General features: G+C 34.4%; 2 protein-coding genes across 2 annotated transcripts; both read right to left on the bottom strand.

Moving 5' to 3' along the window:
- Positions 1-356: 356 nt before the first annotated feature.
- On the bottom strand, positions 357-1,716 carry LOC132620098 (uncharacterized). Its single transcript, XM_060334809.1, has 4 exons — positions 1,345-1,716; positions 951-1,239; positions 520-861; positions 357-397 (listed from the first exon to the last, which is right to left on the bottom strand). Exons 1-4 carry the CDS (start codon positions 1,714-1,716, stop codon positions 357-359), a joined length of 1,044 nt encoding a protein of 347 aa, XP_060190792.1.
- A 4,217-nt stretch (positions 1,717-5,933) lies between these two features.
- Positions 5,934-10,984, bottom strand: LOC132618597 (putative glutamine amidotransferase GAT1_2.1). Its single transcript, XM_060333631.1, has 5 exons — positions 10,742-10,984; positions 9,741-10,054; positions 8,417-8,833; positions 7,214-7,420; positions 5,934-6,298 (listed from the first exon to the last, which is right to left on the bottom strand). The coding sequence occupies exons 1-5, from the start codon at positions 10,830-10,832 to the stop codon at positions 6,044-6,046; spliced, it is 1,284 nt and encodes a 427-aa protein (XP_060189614.1). The 5' UTR covers positions 10,833-10,984; the 3' UTR covers positions 5,934-6,043.
- Positions 10,985-21,296: the final 10,312 nt, after the last annotated feature.

Below are 21,296 nucleotides of genomic sequence, written 5' to 3'. Positions count from 1 at the left end.
CACTGAGGCATTTCAAATCACCACCATTCAATGAATCAAAATCTGTAACATAGATGTTCTTGAACCTTTTTGCTATCAGCACCACTTCACCAGTTTTGAGATTAGTGACAGTGCAAGAACAAGACAAAAACTTCACTTTATTTCACTTATCACAGATTTGGGACACACTTAACAGACTGTGCTTCAAGCCATTTACATAATAAACATTTTCAATCGCATGGGAGAGTGTCTTGACAATTTTGTCAATATCAAGAATATGTCCTTTCTTGCCATTTCCAAAAGACACACTCATACCTTGGAAGGCCTTGAATGAGAGAAAATCATCCATTCTTCCAGTCATATGCTTCAAGCGGTCACTATTCATATACCATTTTTGACTGCGTCCTCTCACTCCAGCCTGCAAACAGAGTCACTTGTAATGGCCAGTTTGACCACAATGAGTGCATAACCAATTATCAGTCACAGTAACATACTTGCAATAGGGATTATAGGGGGCTTTGGCCTTTTAAAAACCAATACCTTTCCTTTCACCATTACTCCTGTACATATCAGCAACAACATCAGAGGACCTGGTCCAATGAAGTGACTTGTCAAGATCAATTTTAACCCTTTTCAGATCCATTTGAAGTTGCCTATTCCTCTTTAGCTCAGCAGTGAGACTTATTTTGGTTTTCTTAAGCTTATTTTCAAGCTCAAGGTGAGTCTCACTGGCCACTTGTTTTCCTTTAGATGGAGTGTTCATCCATTTTTTCATTTGGCTTTGTAACAGAGAATTTTCTCTAGTTACTTCCTCAACTTGCTCTTTTAGATCTACAACAGTGACCACCAAATCATCCCTTACTTGTTCTAAAGCATTAATTTCTTCATTTAGAGCATTTTATCATTAATAAGGCTATGATAGGCATCAATCAACACATTTGCTAAAGATATCAATTTTTTCTAAGAGTAACTTTTCAGATTTTTCTGAACATAAAAAATATTTACCTCATCTTTCTCATTGTCATCATCAACGTTAGATCTGGCCATGAGTGCAAAGATTGACTCATATTCAGAAGGTTCATTGTCGATAGCCAACATAGATGTATCTCCTAGATCATCTCTATCTTCAGATTCATTGGAAGAATCTCCCCAAGCAACCAGAGCCTGCTTTACCAAGTTGTAAGCAATATATTTTCTGTTGAACTTCTTGCCAAGGACCTGGTTCCTCTTAGCTGTCTTATCAGCATTTTTATAATAATCCTGCTTGTGAAGAGGACATTCTTTGATGAAGTGTCCAGGCTTCCCACATTCGTGACATCAATCATTTCCTTTTAAGTTCCTGTTAGAGCTTCCTATCTTTGGGACCCTGCCATTTCTTCGAATTATTTTATGAAACCTTCGTGTGAGGTACGCCATCTCGGATTTATCAGAGCTTGCGTCATTTTTAGTAGCTTTAAGAACCAGGCTTTTCTCCATCTTTGGCTCTCTTCTTTCAAGATCCTTCTTTCTCTTCATCTCATACGTCTTACGGTTATCAATAAGCTCGTCAATAGTCAGTGTCTGCAGGTCCTTGGCTTCAGTGATGGCATTCACTTTACTTTCCCAAGAACTTGGTAGAACACAGAGTATTTTCCGGACTAGCCTGTTGGTTGGAATTATTTCTCCAAGAGAATGAAGCTCATTGATTATGGAGCTGAAATGAGTGTGCATATCATGAATGGACTCATCTTCTTTCATTTTAAACATCTCATGATCAGTGGTAAGCAGATCTATTTTGGACTGCTTTACCTAAGTAGTTCCTTCATGGGCTGTTAGAAGAGCTTCCCATATTTCCTTAGCAGATCCACAAGATGAAACACGATTGTATTCATCTGGCCTAATACCACAAATCAAGATCTTCTTTTCCTTGTAGTTCTTCTCCATATATTTCATGTCAGTTTCAGAGTATTCTTTTCTTGTTTTTGAAACTGACTTTGAGTTTTCCGAATCAGTCTTCATAGGGATAAAAGGACCATCACAGATGATGTTCCAAAGCTCTGAGTCCTCAACCATTATATAATCATGCATCTTTTTCTTCCACCACCCATAATACTTTCCATTAAACCTTGGAGGTCTTGTAGTTGATTGTCCTTTCTCGAGGTTTGGTGGAGCAGCCATGATGAAGATACTTTCTAGGTGTTAACCTTTTAGAAAGAACCTACTCTAATACCAATTGACAGAAGCTAAGCGTCCAGAAAACAGTATAGAGAGTCAGGTTCTCTATCTATTCCCTCAAGTAAACAAACAGAAAGTAAATAAGACAAGATATTTTCGTGGAAAACTCTTTGCTCAAGGGATTAAAAATCACGACCCATCGGAGTAGGATTTCAACTTCACAAAAGTGAGTAACTTAAAGATTACAACCTCTTGCAACCTAGGAATTAACAGCTTAATTCCTCACCCCTTACAATAACTCTATTGCAAGCTACAACCATTGACTAACTCTAGCCAAACAACCAAACTAACCTTGACTAGCTCTAGCCAAGCACCCAAACATACCTTGACTAACTATAGCCAAGAAACCATAATAACAAAGGTTGAAACCTTCCTACAATGACACCTCTCGAAAGTAAAGTAGGATTACAAATGAAGAACAAAATGAGAAAGACTTAACAAACCTAAGACTTAAGACATCTTCAATTGTTGGGATCTGGTCCTTGAGTTTGATGAAGCTTTGTTCTTGGGAGCACTAAAGGAGCAGTGGCGGCTACACTTGAGAGAATTTTATGATTTTGCAAGTGATAGGTTAAGCATTGTAACTTGTTATATATATATATATATATATATTGGGGAGCATGTGAGAGTCATGTGACCATGGATAGGGACATTTCATCTTTTAGTTTGGCCTCTAGCAAGCTGTAGCTTTGTTGTTGTTGTTCTGCCAGTCAGAACAATACCACAACTTTATAGTTGTAGCATTGACTGTACAACGCCCAGGGGACTTGATCGAGTGCCTAGTTCCTCGAATGTTTGTCAAATCATCAAAACACAAAATGGCATAATTTATCAATATGCTTGTCCAATAGAGAGTAAGCAAGAGGACAGTAAAATATTGCTCCGATTTTTATGGAGTCATTTAGTCCCATTAAAAACTGTAGCAGTCTTCATCTTGATAAGCCATAAGGTTCTTTACCTTAGCTTCATAGTCACATTCACAAACACAATAAGAAAATATGGTTAGGGTGGAAAATATATTTAGGGTATCTAGTTCATCCCATAAACTGTTCATTTTAAAATAGTTTGATATACTAGAGTTGCATTTTACCACAACACTCAATTATTTATGTTTTTGAAACAACTTTTCCCCATTTGTTTGACCAACCGTATCCTCCAAGTCATTCTAGAGATCTTTTACAATGTGAATACAATTCACTTTTAGGTAGATGTTTTTAACAAGGAGTTAAGAAGCCATGAGAAGACTATATCATTACAACAAGCCTGAGCTTTCAAATTCTGCATAAGAAACAACTTTTCTTCTCTGTGTATTGAATGATTTCATTTTGCACAACTTTGTATGAATAGAATAAAAAGGAATCTAAGTGTAACTAAATTTTACCTGTGCCCTTACAAACTAATGGATAAAATGTAAAAGAAAAACCGAAACATATAGGCCAAACACATGTACGAGCCCGTTAAATTTGCCCGAAAATTTCATTTAGACACTTAACTTAGTCTTGTTTTAATTGAACAAAATACTATGTACATATTCGTCTCTATCAGATGCAACTAGCTCAACAATTGATCAGCCTTGTCCCAATTGAAGTGCATGTTATTACGCACATCTGACGTGGAAAATAGTCTAACTAAAATATGCCGCATGTTTACAATAATCCACGTCAAATTTTAAATGGGTCACCTATTAAAATTTGATTTGTTCCCGTTCATATGCACAACCCAATACGCACTTCAATCGGAACAAGACTAATCGATTTTTGAGCTAGTTGTGTCTGATGGGGACAAATACGTACATAGTATTGTGTTCAATTGGAACAAGGTCAAATTCAAGTATCTAAATAGGATTTCTGAACCAGTTTAACGGGCCGTACATATGTTTGGCCAAACATTTGTCTACATAAAAAAAGGCAGACTACATAAATGACAAACATTTGGGCTTTAGTCAAGCCACATAGCATATTTTTCAATATTTATATTTTGTAGCAACATGCCCAGCTTCCAGCGCGTGTATTTGTTTTTTTCACTGTATTCATTTTTTATTTTCGCTATATTCATGAATACAATGAATTTTTTCCCCATGTTTTTTCACTGTATTCATGAAAATGACTATCTGTATTCATAAATTCGATTAATGTATTCATATATACAACGAGTAAAACTGACTACATAAAAACATATATACACAAAAAATTAACAAACACCATATTTTTCGGTATGTATACAACAAATACAGGCGTATACAACACAGATACACCAAAATATTAACAAATACAGGCGAAAAATAGTGTATATAACAAATACAGGCGAGAAACACTGTATACACTCAAATACTGAATACAAGAAATAAAATTGACTGTATTCATTTGTATACACTTCAAATTCGTTGTATTCAGTTGTATACAAAAAGATCTTCTTCGAAAAACACGAAAAATATTGTATAAAGTGTATGTATACACTGTATGTATACACAGATCTGGGAAAAAAAACTTTCAAAAAATATTGTATACAGTGTAGGTATACACCGTATGTATACACAGATCTGGGAAAAAAAAAACTTTCGGTCAGATCTGAAAAATTCCGATCAGATCTGTGTACACCTTGTTCTCCTTCATCTTCTTCTCCGTCATCATCACTGTCCGCTTCAGATCTGAAAAATTTCGATCAGATTTGTGTACACCTTCTTCTCCTCGACCTTCTTCTCCATCGGTATTTTCGCTGGACACGTGGCGCCGGAGAAAGACGACGAAGTTGGTAGTAGTTTCGCCGGAGAAAGACGACGGAGGGAGGACGGAGGGAGAACGACGGCGATGGTGTTTTTCGCCGGAGCTCTGGCGAGTGTGGAGGAGGAAAAGAGGTTAGAGAGAGAGAGAGTGTGTAGGAGAGTGTTGTAGATGTTAGAGAGTGTTGTAGATGTTAGAGAGAGGATGAGGAGAAGAAGCTATGTATTTTACTTTATTAGTTACTAAATGATATTAATATACAAATGTTTGTTACGGAAAGTAATTAAGTTAAACTATAGCTACTAAATGTCATTACCCACTAGAAGTTTGTCAAGCCATGTAATTTGCCCTACAAAAAAATCAGCAAAAAATAACCTCAGCAAACTACTCTATTTTAGGCCCAAGTGTAGAAATGTTTGAACCACCAAGTTGAGGCCCAAAACCTAAAAGAGGCTATGTATATATGTTCAGCCTCTTTCAGACCAAGTTCATAAATTATCCATCACTATTGTTCTTCTTCAGAGATTGACCATGTCTGACATGTTTTTTACCAACATCATGATCACACACTACTAAAAAATGATGTTTTTTTTTCACCACATTCGGTGAGAAATTTATGCTATAAAACATGATTTTCCCGCCTCATTCTCATCGAACCAGCTCATTAGGAGAACGCATAGTGGGAAACAGATTCCTAGTAAAACAATAGGAAACTTCATACGTTTATTTTTTTGTGTAAAAGTACTATTATTTAAGTTTTTTTCACCGATATTTAATGGAAAATAACCACTAAATATTTTTTAACGGGAAACCAATGAGAAAATAGAGATTTTTTAGCGGTGGTATATATATACGTTTGTGCCAAATGACATGACATGAAAAATTTCAACAAAGTCATTGTTTGGGACTTCCCGTCCAGAAAAAGACATGAACCAACCAAAAAAAGAGAAGACAAGAAAAAGGAGTCAATTTGCACTTTTGACTATTTTCCATACATGTAATTCCATAAAAGAGAAAAAGGATAAAAAACAACATTTTATTCATGTGATGTCACAAAAAATACTACATAAAACTTGACAACAAAGCAAATAAAACCAAAAACTCATGCATAAAGATCCGAATTGGACTCATCAAGAGAAGGCAACTTCATTAACAATATCTTGGAGTTTTCTTTCTAATACTTCTGAACATATCTGTCCCATCATGTTGTAAAATGACTTTAGATCAGATAACTGTTCCACCGACATTTTCCCCATTACCTTCCTGGCTAACCCTTCTCTCTCTTCATTCATCTTCAATTTTTCTAAGTAGGAAGATACATTTCTCACTGTGGCTCCCATCTGAATTAACTTTGCTTCTTGTAGGATACTCAATGCTGTATTTGACTGTAATATTACATAATCAACAACAATTAATGATGAATCCAAGTTATATGTATCATAAAATTTAAAAAATTTATACTATTAAATCGTTCAAAATATATTTACAAGTGAGCCTCTTCAAAATGTGAGATTTGTAATCTTGAAAATAAAATAGAATACCTCCTATAACATACAAATGTAATCTAACGGTATAAAATTTCATACCGTATATACAACTTAAATTCGTTACTAATGATTTGACTGCAATATTACATAATCAAGCACAATTAATAATAACTGCACGCAGTAGCGGAAAGCAAGTTTTTTATCAAAAAATTCATAATTTTATTTTTTCATAACGGCAAAAGGAAGTTCTGATGAATTTCCTTTATCCCTCTAGCTCCACACATGCGTGTGAGTTTTTGATATTAAAGAGTGATTGCATTATATCAATTGTGGTAGCAAGTTAACTTCATGTGTGACCATTGAACTTTATCAACTATACAATAATAAGATTATAAAACTATTTTATAAAAATAAATGTATTTTTTCCATTATGACAGTAAAATCACAAAATTATTTTTTGATACGTTAAAGTACCTAAATTAGGTCTTAATTGATCATGAAATACAAATGACCAGAGACCAAATTAAAGACTCAGATGTTGCAAATGACAAAAGATTAAAAAAAAAATGATTAACCATATTTTAGAAACTAAAGACAATTTTAAATGAAACAAAAAATAAAATAAAATAAAGAAACGATTACCCCACACCAAACATTTTGACCTTTCGTTCATTTGTATTTACCAAGCAACTATACACATAGTTTAATTATTTTAATATGACAAATTATTTAAGAATTTATTATTAGAGCAGATAAATTTCAATTACTTTAGCGTGACAAAATAATTTTGTGTTTTTATGCAGGATAGTATACCTCTAGGAACTCTGCTCCAGCATCTAAGTCAGATTCTTTAGATGGATGCATCTGGCTGCTTCCTTCATAAATATTCCTAGCAAGAGAGAAGCTTTCTATTATAATTTTCCTCTTTTTCTCCATTTCTTGATTTAGCTTTATGTGTTTTTGGACACTCGTTGAGCTATTCAACTTCTTGTTATAAGCAACTACAGCCTTCACAAACTCCTGCAAATCACAATCAACTTAAATATGGGATAGCAGCAAACAAACAAAAAGAGACTCCTACCACAATCATCCACGATTTTACTATAAATAGTTTTCTTCACAATAAGTGAATTTAACTAAAAGGTAGCCTGTCATATTTTTAAGTTATTAATCCCATTTTCAACTAGTATACTAATTGTGTGAGATTTTTCGATATTATAATATATTTTAATATGTTGTAGCAGGTAATCTGTCTTTAAATTTCAAGTCAACATTAATTCCATTCTTTTTTTTATTTTTTATATATAGAAATGCAACTATTTAAATGACCAATAGCATAACTTTCTTTTACCCTTTCCGCATGTAGAAGCTAAACATATTAGGATTCTAAGTTATATACTTTGCTCTATCCCAATTTAGGCGAAGAGGTTCGGAGTATAAGAGTTAAAACAGTTAACTATGACAAAGTATAGATTTTTCAAATTTGTTAAAACTAAGATTTACATATTTAAAAACTACACGAGAAATACTAGAAGTCAACATATATAGCTAATAATTTAAATTATTTAAAAAAAAATGAAAAATTACAGACAAACAAAAAACTGTTTTGACTCCCAAAACAGTAACACCTTCACGTAAAACGGGACTAGGGAGTAATAATATAAAGAATTATTATACTATCATTGCATTTAACATGTTCGACCAGGTAACCTGCCTTATTTTCCAGTTGTTAATCAAAATCTTTTGTTCGGTGATCAACATTTTTCTTTTATGCAGAGGCGGGATCTGGATTTTGAATTTATAAGATTTGAATTTCTAGAAAAAGGCTACTTATTAATTTATGGCTGAATTATTTATTAAGGTAAATTTTTAAATATGAATACAGAATCTGGAATGAAGTTACTGAATTACGTCGAACCCGTAAGTAAAATTATAGCTCCACTCCGCTTTTATGTGAGACCTTATAACGTAATAAAATTATCACAAAACACATAGGAGTGAGAAGTGTAGAGGAACCTGATAAGCAAATGTGCATCCAGGATAATCAAACTCATCTGTATCAGGTTGCCTCATTCTCTCTGGATGAAATTGAAGTCCCATAATAAATTTACCTTCCTCAGGATTATAAGCATCAGGATCATAGAATCCTTCAATTAAACCACCAGGTGAAAATGCCATAGGAACAAACCTTGGGGCCAACTTCTTGACTCCTTGATGGTGATAACTATTGACATTAATTTCCATTTTATCATCTTCTAATGAATCCTTGAACCAATAGTGCAATGGAGTATTTTCAATAATCTTGACTACATGTCTATGATTATCATAGTTATCATAATCAATGTGGACTACCCTTTTATCTAGAGGGAGGTTTCTTGAGAGTTCTTTTTCAATGTCTCGATAAAGAGTTCCTCCACATGCTACATTAAGTACCTGAAAAGGTAGACAAAAGTGGATTCAAAATTTAAACTTTAACGCATTTAATTTTTCATGTTTTTAACATTAAATTTGTTGTAATTGAAATAATGGGTTCTAAATTTAATATTAATCGAAATATTAATAATTTTTCATGTATGTCAAAAGTGCTAGAGTTACTTCAACATTGGGTCCGCCTCAAGAGACGGATTGAAGGATTTAGGGTGTGTTTTGTATGAAGGAAAATATTTATTAAAATGCTTACTCAAAAAATAAGTAATTTTTTTATTTATTTTCTTGTGTTTGCTATGTAAGTAAAATATATTGTTCCAAAAATATTGGTATATAGTCCACAAACAATATGGGAGGGGGAGGGGATTAGGAGTGTGGGGGTGCTTGGTGTGTATGGGGACTATGAGGGTGAGAGTGGGGATGAGATGTGTTGGTGGGTGGAAAAGAAATAATAAATGTGGAATGACATTTGTAAAACGTCTTTTTCCTATTTTCATTAGCGAGGTCATTTTTCTCATTTTTAAGGAAGTTATTTGCATAGATAAAATATTTTAATCTACCAAACAAGGAAACAAATACAAATTTTTTCCTCTATACCAAAGACACCCTTAATCTTTATTGGAGTAGTTTGAAGTTATAAATAACAAATAGAATGCTTTTTCTAATTTCCATGATTTATACACACACATACAGATATTGAACTTATCCTAAAAACCATACATTTGCCACCAAGTACAGTTAGACTTTTCTACAATAACCATCATTTATAATCAAATTCCATTATAATAGCCATGTTTTGTGAGGAATCAATCTTTCATGTTATATTATATTATATATTCTCTATAACAACATTTCACTATAACAGTAAAATTATCGTGACACATAATGCCATTATAAAGAGGTTCGACTATACCTGTGAGCCTCGGCATATTCCCAAGTAAGGTATGTTCCTTTCAAGACAGAGCTTTGCCAATCTCAGCTCAATGTTGTCTTTTTCTTTGTCAATGGCTGTATCACTTGCATGTTGTCTCCGAATGTCTTCGATTTCTTCTGGAGAGAGATCATTCGATTCATCGTCATATAGAGAAGGGTCTAAATCCTCTCCTTCACATAGAAGAACTCCATGAATTGGCTCAAAGCTTTCTAATAACATATGGACACCTGAAACTCGAGGAACAATAACTGGGACAGCTCCATAGCTTACTATAAGATCAAGATGATATTCTCCTGAAAATATATGGCAGACAAATGATCCTTAATTAGTGATTGATCTGATAATGTGGAAGAATAAAGAACTCTAATAAGAGGATTCAAAAAACAAAGCAAGAATGCTAGAAATCCGTGATTCAAACCTTTGCTTATAACTCTACAAGAATAAGAAAGCTCATTTTACATTCATCTTTATACATATATAAAATACACGTTTATCCTATCTATACAATATAATTTTCCGACCAAAAGAATTCTATTAAGCCTCTTAATTCCACCTAGCTTTCCTAATTTTTCTACTAGTAAGATTTAACAAAGCCCTTTGAGAATAAATCGCAAAAAAAATAATCATTAACTTGTGATTGATAACATGGCAGTACCAGGAATTCTAACAAGAAGAGAATGCAAACATCCAAAATTCTAACTAAGGGATTAAAGAAGTTGCAAAAATGCTACAATTGAAATTTGAACACATGATCATAACACTGGAATCTTTTCTTGAATCAATAGGATTCAAGTTCAACAAATTATATATATAAGTCTGCAAAAAAAATTTGTGGTAGTACTACAATTTTTCCGACTAAGGTGATTCTATTAAGTCCTCCCCTGATTTTTCTGCTAGTAAAAACTAACGAAGTCCTTTAAAATTTTAATTAAACATAGAAATTGACGTTAAGAAATGAGGACAAAAAATTAAAGGCGTACCAACAAAATCAACAAACTTGTTCTTGCGGACGGTTCTTCTAGAGACGATGAGGACACGAGGTAGTACTACAGAGAGCTCGGCGGCGGCCATGGCAAGACGACTTATTAATAAAAACTATATGCTATAATGGTTAATTGTTAATGAGCGGTTAGTACCGGTCAGTTGTACATACAGAAATAATAAAGAAAATATTTATAAGTGAAAAAGAGAGGAAGAAAAGATGGGAGATGAAATTCCAATTACATGAAGATTCTATTTATATAGAGAGCTTAGTTGGTGGTTGAGTAGAAAAAAGTGGAAAGTTCAGGGCTTTAGAACGACCCGCCGCGTAAGTGCTCACGTAGGGTGAGGATCTATTAAGGGTGGATCTAGTGGCACGTAACAATTACTATAGTTTATAGTCATATACTCCCTCTTTTTCAATTTATTTGAACTTATTTTCTTATTAGTTTATGCCAAAAAGAATGACCTCTTTCTACAATTGAAAACAATTTACCTTTATGAAATGATTTATAGCCACACAAACCATACGTGCCTCATTTAACATCACAAGTTTAAAAGTCTTCTCCTCTTTCTTATACTCCGTGCCCAGTCAAATGAGTTCACATAAATTGAAACGGAAGGAGTACTTATTAATTTCAAACCAGTGCATTAGAATATAATTAAGTAAATAAAAGTGTACTTTCACTAACAGCTTAAATTTTTAAATGAGATGGTCACACACAACTCAACAACTGTGTAGGAATCTATAGATTTTAAATTCTAAATCTGCCTATGTTCATCGAAAACATTAGCTTTCGTGCTGACAACATATATGTATTAAAATATTACTCTTCTGTTCCAATTTATGTGACATTCTTTCCTCTTTGGTCAGTCCAAAAAAAAAAAAAACACCTTCCTATATTTTATAGTAACAAATTTAAGTTTAAACTTCTCATTTTACCCTTAATGAGATGATTTATATCTATAAAAATATTTATGTTTTTTTTAGACCAAAAATTTCAAAAATCTACATTTCATTGTTAAATTTTACGCCCAATCAAATACCTTCTATATAAATTAAAATGAAAAGAATAACTACATTTCAATATTTAACTATAAACTATAGTAATTGTTACTGTAAGAACCGACAAACTTTCAATACAAGAATCACCTCTGAGATCTAGGTAATGGGAGAATTTTTTGAGAACATTAGGGACTGGGGGAGGGGTTAATAAGCTGTTTGTTCTTTTCAAAGTATTGCATAGTAAGTTGACAAAATGCATATCTGATGTAGGCTCTTTCTGTAACGGTTCAAAAGCATAGGAGATGCCTATCTGGCACTATCCATATTCGGATAACCTTTGTTTTTTTTTTTGTTTTTATTTGGTTTTCCACCATGCATGTTCTGTATCAATTTTGAGGGGTCGAATTAATTTAAATTTTGTTAAGAAATTCTAACGGTTTCATGATAAGTTTTGGTGATACCTTTGGTTTGCATCAACGACATGGTCCTAAAAATGTTCAACTTATTAATTTTTTTTTCCAGGTCGTTTAAAAAATACCTATAAGCAAATATTTATATCATTAGTGTAATTTTATAGGTGGAATGGTGGGTACATAGCCTTATTCTTATTTTGTGAAGGTTAAAAGGTTGTTTCCAATAAACCAAAGCTTAATAAAATCATGTGATCACATAATGAAGAAGAAACAGTAGCAATAACAAAATATATTAATACGATAATCGAAGAAAATGAAATATTAAGTAATAATAAAACCGAAGAATAAGATGTATATAGTAGGAGAGTAATAATTATAACAATACTAATAAGGGAAACTAGATAGTGCTCGACTGCCTACTAAACTTCTTCCATAATCCTCAACCTCCATATCCATATCTAGGGTAATGTCCTCGATAAGCTGCAAGTGTGTCATGTCTTGTCTAGTCACCTCTCCCCTGTACTTTTTCAGCCTACCTCTACCTGTTCTCATAGATGTCGACCTCTTACACCTCCTAATTAGGACATCTATGCATCTCTTTTCATATGCCCGAATTTCACCTCCCCCATCTTGTCCATCACGAGGCCATTCACACCTTTTCCTAAATGTCTTCGTTCCTAATCTTATCTCTCCTAGTATTCCCACACATCCATCTCAACATCCTCATTTCCGCTAATTCATCATTTGGACGTGCGAGTTCTTGACTGGTCAACACTCCGCTCCGCACAACATAGCTAATCTGTCAGCCACTTTATAAAACTAACCTTTATGTCTTGGTGACACATTCTTATCACATAAGATACCGGATGGAACCTTTTCATCAATGTCACTCCAATGCGATGTGTAACATCATCATCAATCTCCCTATTTTCTTGGATTATTGACCCAAGATACTTAAAACTTCCTCTCTTAGAGAGGACTTGTGTATCAATTCTCAATTACACATCTGCCTCGTGAGTTACGTCATTGAACTTGCACTCCATATTCTCTGTTTTAATCCCGTTCAACCTGGACCCTTAGACTTTAGAGTCTATCTACAACCTCTAGCCTACCATTAACTCCGTCGTGAGTCTCGTCAATCAATACTAGGTTATCTGCAAATAGCACACACCAGTGACACCTCCCCTTGGATATGCTTCGTCGGTTCATTCGTCACCAAGGCAAATAGAAGCTAAGAGCTGATCCTTGGTGCAACCCCATCACGAGTGGGAAGTTCTCGGAGTCTCCTCCAACTACTTAACTCTAATTTTGACCCCATCGTACATGTCCTTAATCGACCTAATGTAAGCTACTTTATCATTAGTGTAAAAAAATAAACTATCAAGTCATTCAAAAGAAATTAAAACATAACGCTCCATAAAAAAAGTGTAGATAGGTTATCTGCAACAATAACCTTCAAATTTATTATTTGAAAATATCTGACTAAAAACTTCTCCTATTATTCTTAATGTGAAGCATTCATAGTAAAGTTTTTAAAAGAATGACAAATTTATATGCTTGAAAATATCTAACTAAAAACTTTACATTTTTTCCTTAATGAGAAGTATTCTTAGTCACATAAAGGTTATAACATTTTTAAGACCACAAATTTCGATTTAGAGCAGATATACTGCTCGTTACAAAAGTGGTATATATATAAACCAGCTGCTACAAAATGGTACAAATATACTCCTGCAGCTGACGTGGTTTTTTTAAAAAAAATCATTTAGATTATTTTTTAATTAAAAAAATGGCACATGACTTTAAAAAAAGGTCTACCCATTTTTTTTTTGAGTAGACATACTTTTCTAAAGCCACATAATAAAAAAAATTCTTCTGATGGGTCGGTCTGGATCATTTAAAAAAATGAGTAGACTTATTTTTTTAAAAGTAACGGAGATATGTTTTTAAACGAACCACACCAAAAAAAAGATTACCATGGCTTTAGAAAAATATTTCTACTAAAAAAAAATAGGTAGACTTTTTTTAAAGTAACGTGACATTTTTTTAATTAATAAATAACCTAAATGATTTTTTTTTAAAACTTCCGTCAGCGAAAAGAGTATATTTGTACCATTTTATAACGACAGGGGTATATTTGCACCATTTTGTAACGGCAAAGGTATATATACACCACTTTATAACGAGGGATATATTTGTTCTAAATCACAAAATTGAGGGGTATATTTGCACCTTTGCCCTTATATAAATATCATGACCTGTTTAAACAACAAAGCTTAAAAGTTTATCCTCTTACTTAAGCATTGCGCCAAGACAAGTGTGTCAGTACAGGTATTAATTATGTTCTTGTTTATAATAAGCCAGATTATTAATTTAAAAATACAAAAATTAATGTTGCAATAGTAGCTTAAATATATAGTGTAAAACTTATCTTACACCATTGATATATATAAGTTAAATCTCGAAAAGTTTACAGAAAAATCTAGAATTTTTTTGGAAAGCAAACGTCACAATTGTATCAGCTTTTATATATTAATCAGTTTTCTTAGCTTACAACCAATTATAGTAAACATTCGAACAATTGCAGATTGATTACCTGCGGAAAATGACAGATGCAATGTCACAAGTGTTAAATTTATACTGCTCGCATAGAAAATATTTCAATTTTTTGTTAATGTTATAAATTAAATTAATAATAGAAATGACTTACTATCATTTTCTTCCAAATTTTAGGGGTAAAGGAGGCGTCCACGGCTCTCTACATAGTCTCATTAATCATTGGATATAACTATCCGGCAGGTCCTTTCGAGTTTTTGATTCTTTTTCCCAAAATGACTCTCATCGTAGCTTTAGATTGGTATTTTTCAGTTGCGGGATAAGTGACACGAATTTTGAGGCAATCAGGTAAGTATGGGAAAAAAATTAAGTCAAGGATATGAGAAAGTTTGGCCAAAGTCAATACGGAAGTTAACAGAGGCGAATCGGAGTTTCGTCGATTGCATGAGGTCAACCTAACTGGAGAGCCTAAACGACATTGAGGCGTAATCCCGTGCTTTACCAACGCATTCTGCATGAACTCCAATCTTATCTATGTCACAGGTTTGATGATCGCTAACGCACACAAAAGCAATCTCATAACTTGTTTTGCAGATCATTCCATTTCTTGATTCCCTCGATTGGCCGTAACATGATTTATGATGTAGTCGAGTGATTAGTACGAATTCCAAAGGGCTCGGGAGTGATTTGGACCTTCATATGAGAACTAGTCATGTTTACGGATTAGAGTTGACCACATTCAACATCGGGTTAAGATGACTAATTTTGGTGTTTTGAGTGCGCAAGCCGGTTCGTACATGTTCTATAGCTGAAATGCATATTTGATTTGTGCCTGGAGGTTCCTGATGAGTTTCAGGTATCAAAACGAAGATTCGAATTTAGCTGGTTTTTCTGGTTAGGTGGTGCAGGGGTCCTCCTTCGCGAACACGAGAAGAGGATTGCGATCGCATAAGGTTGGGGGGCTGGCCTTCGCGATCGCCAGGGTTCAGTTGTGAACACGAAGAAGGGAAGTTTGGGCTGGGTCAGGAGTGCTTCATGATTGCGGACAGGTCCCGCGAAGAAGGCACTGTAGCTGAACGATGATTTTTTTCCAAACTTGGAACTTCTTTTCCCATTTTTATATTTTGAGTTCTAGAGCTTGGTTTAAGGTTATTTCAAAGGCTAGAATCACGATTTGCCTCGGAAGTAAGTTTCTACTCTCTATTGTATGGATTCCTTTTGAATTCTTCCATTAAATTAGTGTTTAATTCATGATTTGGGTTGGTAAACATTGAGGTTTTAGCCCTAAGTTAAGATTATGTATTTCTTGATTTGAGATCCAATTAGTGGATGAATTTGGCTAATTTTATGGATTTTGACTATTAAAGTTATTGGTAAGCCGGTTGTTCAATAAAATTCCAATTTTGCCCTTGGAGGCTCGGGTTTGACTTTTGGGTTAATTTTCTGAGCCCGAGATATAAGTATAGCAATATGGGTGTCTACGGATTCCGAGACTCTTCCGAAAGGAAAGGTGCTTTTTTGATTTTGTTACTCGCCTTTGATGTATGTTTAGACTTCTGGACTTCATTTGTGGGACGTTTTCGATAAAGATAATAAATAAGCTTAATACTAAGGGGTAAAGGTGATGGAGAGGGCCTCGTACCTGTGATGTGACGATCATTGGTACAAGTACTAGTGCCATGTTATGGGTAATAATATTGTGATTGTGTAGTTATGGGGCTTGATCTAAGAATGCCAAAGCATGCGGGCATTAGCTGTTATGTGCTTCTTTCTTAACTCGACTGTTTGATTGTATTCGTCACTCTAAGGAATCACATACTTGTGATATTCAAGTTGAGATATTCATACTCTTATATGATTTGTCATGCATATGCATACTGAGATATTCATACTCTTATACTATGATTTATCATGCATATGCATTTGATTTGGTTCAAGTGATCTGGGAGATCGGAATTTCCAGGAAAGTAATGGTGATTTGGCCTAAATGGCCTGTTGATGGATATTTTGGCCACTAGGTTACATGACATTTCAGCCTAAAAAGATTGGGTGTCCGATGTAGAGTAATATGGAAGCTCGTTACACGTTTGTTCGCTCATATCATAAGATCATGCCAAAATGAAAGAAATGATAGCCTTAACATACCTTGGAATCTACCTAATGTCCAATGCTTACTTCCCGAGCTTGTAACACTACAACCAAGATAACATGAATTACAATTAGGCCATATACATCCCTTGCTACCCATTTCAAGTACATATGAAACTTAACGAAATTCGGACAGCATTTCCCCTATAATTCTTACTCCAATCCAACTCCCAAACGGTTCACAACATACAAAACATCATCATCAACAACAGTAAAAATATATAGCAACATAAACAAGAAGAAATCTCTCCAAAATTCCAATCGAAACAGCCTTCAAGGCAGCCATATCAACAAACTAGTTTAGGTCCTTCATATAATGTTTTCCTTCACTTTAAACTAAGGAATTCCTTCACAAACAACTTATGTCAATAATTGCATATCAAAATATAATCAAATTCATGCCAAAACATCTCCCAAAACAGCCCCTAATCTTAGTTTAACTCAATTAACTCACTGCTTCCATAACTATATTTCATTCACTTTAAACCAATAAAACTCTTGGTAATCAACTTAATACCAAAGATAATATTAGTATACATACCTTAAAGGGGCTGGAATTCCAAGAACCAAACTCTAAATCCAACTCCTAAGCTCAACAACTTCAATAAAACCCTAGTAAACAACTTTTCCTTCACTAGCTCAGGTTTTCGGGGCTCGGATCTTACTTGGAGAATAAAGAAAAGTTGGGAGACGATTGAGGAGTATTAGGGAGAGTTTAGGGTCTGTGGATATGAGGTTAAATGAGAAAAATCATGAAATAGATGAATATATATTACACCTACACCGACTGAAAATCGACGGGCCATCGATGTGCATTGATGAAACAGTCGACACTTCAACGGTCCATATCTTCCATCGTCGATATGAAAATGAAATTCTACCAGTTGCATTTGAAAGTAGATTCGCTGAACTTATGAACACATAGGTTATAGGTTCCGTAACTCCTCATATTCTAAGAGATATGCCCCTCTAAAGTTGACCTAAAATTTCTGTCTGGAAGTCTTCCAAATTTTCCCAAAGTTTCAACAAACTTAATTTCTTCAATTCGCTTAATATTCAACCTTCCCGATACTTACTAAGCATGATACCAAGCTCTCATGTATGAAGAATTAGTATGTATAATTCCTTATGACCTTGACAACAACCTCGCCTTTTACGTCTTTATCAACTAACTCCCGATGAAACTTTATGTATAAAAGTACGGGGTGTAACATCCTCCCCCCCCCCCCTTTAGGAACATTCGTCCTCGAATGTTCAACTAGTCTAGCATTCTCAATACTTTCTCAAGTGTTCTCTTATTGAAATCATGCCCTGCACATACCTTCCTCTCAACAGGTCATGTCTAATCGTACCATCGTTCTCCTTAACTTGACATATCTTCATTGCCTCTTTTCTCGTTTTCCTTTCACACATACTCTTATCATTTCCTCGACTTATTTTTACTCACACCGTGCATTTAACTTGTTAATATCACATACTTTCTTATCCTTTTATGGAGCTGCAAACGAGACACCAAACGGCCCTTATTTTTTCCTTTTACCGTCATGGCTGAATCTTTTAATACCTGGAAGCCATAAGTCGAAGAATGTACTTTTGAGTATTTAAAATTCCATTTTACCATTCTTTCTTTATCCTTATCACAAGCCTTGAAACTCTTTTCTTTTATATTTCCGAGTTACCATAGCCTTCACCTCGCGCTACGTCTCTAGAATTTTCCTCTTGGTTTGTCCTTCGCGTAATATTACCCGTAGGTTTGAATGCTTTACTGGAGATACCACATTATCCCATTGTTTACTAAATCATCATTTGATGCCAGTAGCCTTTCTCAAATTTTTATACTTTGTCAACTTAGAGTTATCACTTTTGTGCTCGATATGCTTCCACATTCTTCTCACTTCTATCTTTACAGTGATTGGATCGTTCTATCTCCTTTACTTGACATTATCGCTTCCATCTTTGTAGTTTATCTCTCTTGTCTTTCTTTAACTGTCTACCTCATTCCATTCTTTCTTCGCTTATTTCTTAAGTTAAATATCATTCTTGTGCCCTGCAATTCCGCTAAAAATGTTCCTTCTATTGTCAATCGATTCCTTTGAACTGGCTAATGGTTACATCAGGTTCTTCAGATGGCAGTTCCTTGCCTGCTTGCGTTCTAGTGTAATAGTATATTTATCTTTCGTAGCATCGATTCCATACTGCTATTTGTACTTCCTTTTGTGGTATCCCACTCTTACCATCCATCACTTACCTTCGAGCATTGACCATCTCTTATTAACCGACATTCTATAATTTCCTTTAATCATATTCTGACAACAATATACTTAGGGAAAATCTAATCTCTTTATTGCAACTTGAACTCAACTTTTGGATTAACACGCTTGAATGGTAACTAATTATAGGCATATCTAATAGTCCTAGATTCGATGTACTTGCAAACTCTAAGATGCATAGCTCATATAGGGGAGCAATAAGGATATGTCGTGCCATATTGGTGAATCTCGGAATAGCCTCATAGGTTTCGCTCTAGGTTCTACTTCTTCTTTCAATTCTTTCTTAACATTCTGAGTTCTCCGTCGTCAATATAGGAAATGAATCAACATTTATTCAATTATCTTCCTTCTTTTGGGTATCATAATTTATATAACTCACCACCTATCTCTTCTAGTACTGTCGTTGTTCTCCCAACCATCTACTAAGTTACTCACGAATGTTTCTTATCGTATACCCCCTAGCTTCACTCTTTGTTGTCTCACCTTTGTCTTAATATTTACCTGAAGATTCCACTTCTCGTTGTCGTTTTCCTAACATGGAATTCCATTTTTCATTCATTTCTTATTAAGGTTTCAAATCTTGTTTGTCTCATAACCTTAATTTCTTTCTAAACGTAATTTACCTTATCCAAAATAACTCAGGATCATCCTTCCCTTTTTATCGATTGTGACTCATAAACATTCGATCTTAATCTTGGCTAATGCACTCAAATTTATTCTTCCCCCCTTAATAGCTTCATCTTATCATGATAGAACATCATAAACAACTTACTTATATCCTTTATCCCTGACGTTTATTCATAATAACCTCTTGAATCCTCAAAATAATCCAACAACATAGAAACGATGCTTCATCCTTTTTGTGCCTTGTCTCCTCTTCTTTTTCTTTAGATGGAAAACAAAACACACTAGGTTAACCTTGGGCATTACCAAAAACGTCTTAAACTTCACCTTTGGCAACAACTTTAATTTGAATTCTATTGCACCCCTTTTCGAATTTCCCTAAATTAGTCTGTAATGCCATAATGGGTAATCCTTTGTTACTCTGAGAGATCAATGGTATGGTGTGATTTATAAGTGCACTTAGGAGGGGCGAGAAATCCATTCTTAACTGATATTTGGAGAACTAAAGTATTCACTAATTATAACGCCTCGTTTTTCAATTAAAAAAAATAATCACATAACGCATATCTTGGGCGGCTTGTCTTACTCTCAGTCGTCTTAAAGTGATAATTTCCCTCCTAGTACAGAAGAACCTGTGGGGAACATATCTTCCTCATACTATCCTTAATGTAGACATTATAGTGGGTAGGCGTTTAATTATCTGCCTCCTTCCTAGACCTTTCTTTTCAGTTGTTTTAATCCTAAATACTTCGTAATGTCACTGCTCACTCTCCACTCATCCTTTAACTTGCTGTCCTTAGCCATCTTGCTCTTAGTTATCGTATCATCATCTTTAGCGACTCAGTATCCTATTCTTTCCTTACTCATCATTCCTTTCATGTTATTTACAATGACCTCTTCTTCATATAATCATTCCCTTAGCTTATCCTCAATCCCATATAACATTTTTCCTTATTCATTACCTTATGCCGTCATTATGAGCCCATAGGATTTGGTCTATCAAACATATAAAATTTAGTCGCCAACAATGAATCTTTCTCTAATGTGCTAACCTGTACTCATACTATACATATATATGCATACCAATTCCACCTTGTATCTTAACAAAACATAGGGGTCAATATATAACATCTCAAAAGCTCAACCACTGCCTTACTTCGACGGTGTATATCGACGGACCGTCATTATTCGATGGCATTGTCCTGTTGCACCGTTGTTGTGCAACCTTGGTCAAAGACTAAGGTAGCTCGACAGTGGTGATTCGACGAGCCGTTATTCTGCTCGACGGTCCGTCTTTCTACCCATTGAGTTGCACAACCCCGCAACCTCAAATCATTCCAATTCATTTAACCTCTAACCTTTTCGTAACTTAATAGTTATGAGCTCATACCTTGGTACACATGAAATAACATACTCAACACCTTGAAAGCTCAGAGATAAATCTTAGTACTTGAGACCAATACGACTCATATGTATAGATTAGAAAACTACCTTCGAAATGACTTGTCTCTCTTGACCATCCTTAAACATTTGGGTC

The sequence above is a fragment of the Lycium barbarum genome, chromosome 11 (assembly GCF_019175385.1).
Source record: "Lycium barbarum isolate Lr01 chromosome 11, ASM1917538v2, whole genome shotgun sequence".
Lineage (NCBI taxonomy): Eukaryota > Viridiplantae > Streptophyta > Magnoliopsida > Solanales > Solanaceae > Lycium > Lycium barbarum.
The sequence above is the reverse complement of the archived record's forward strand: the minus strand, read 5'-3'. Positions and strand labels throughout refer to the sequence as shown.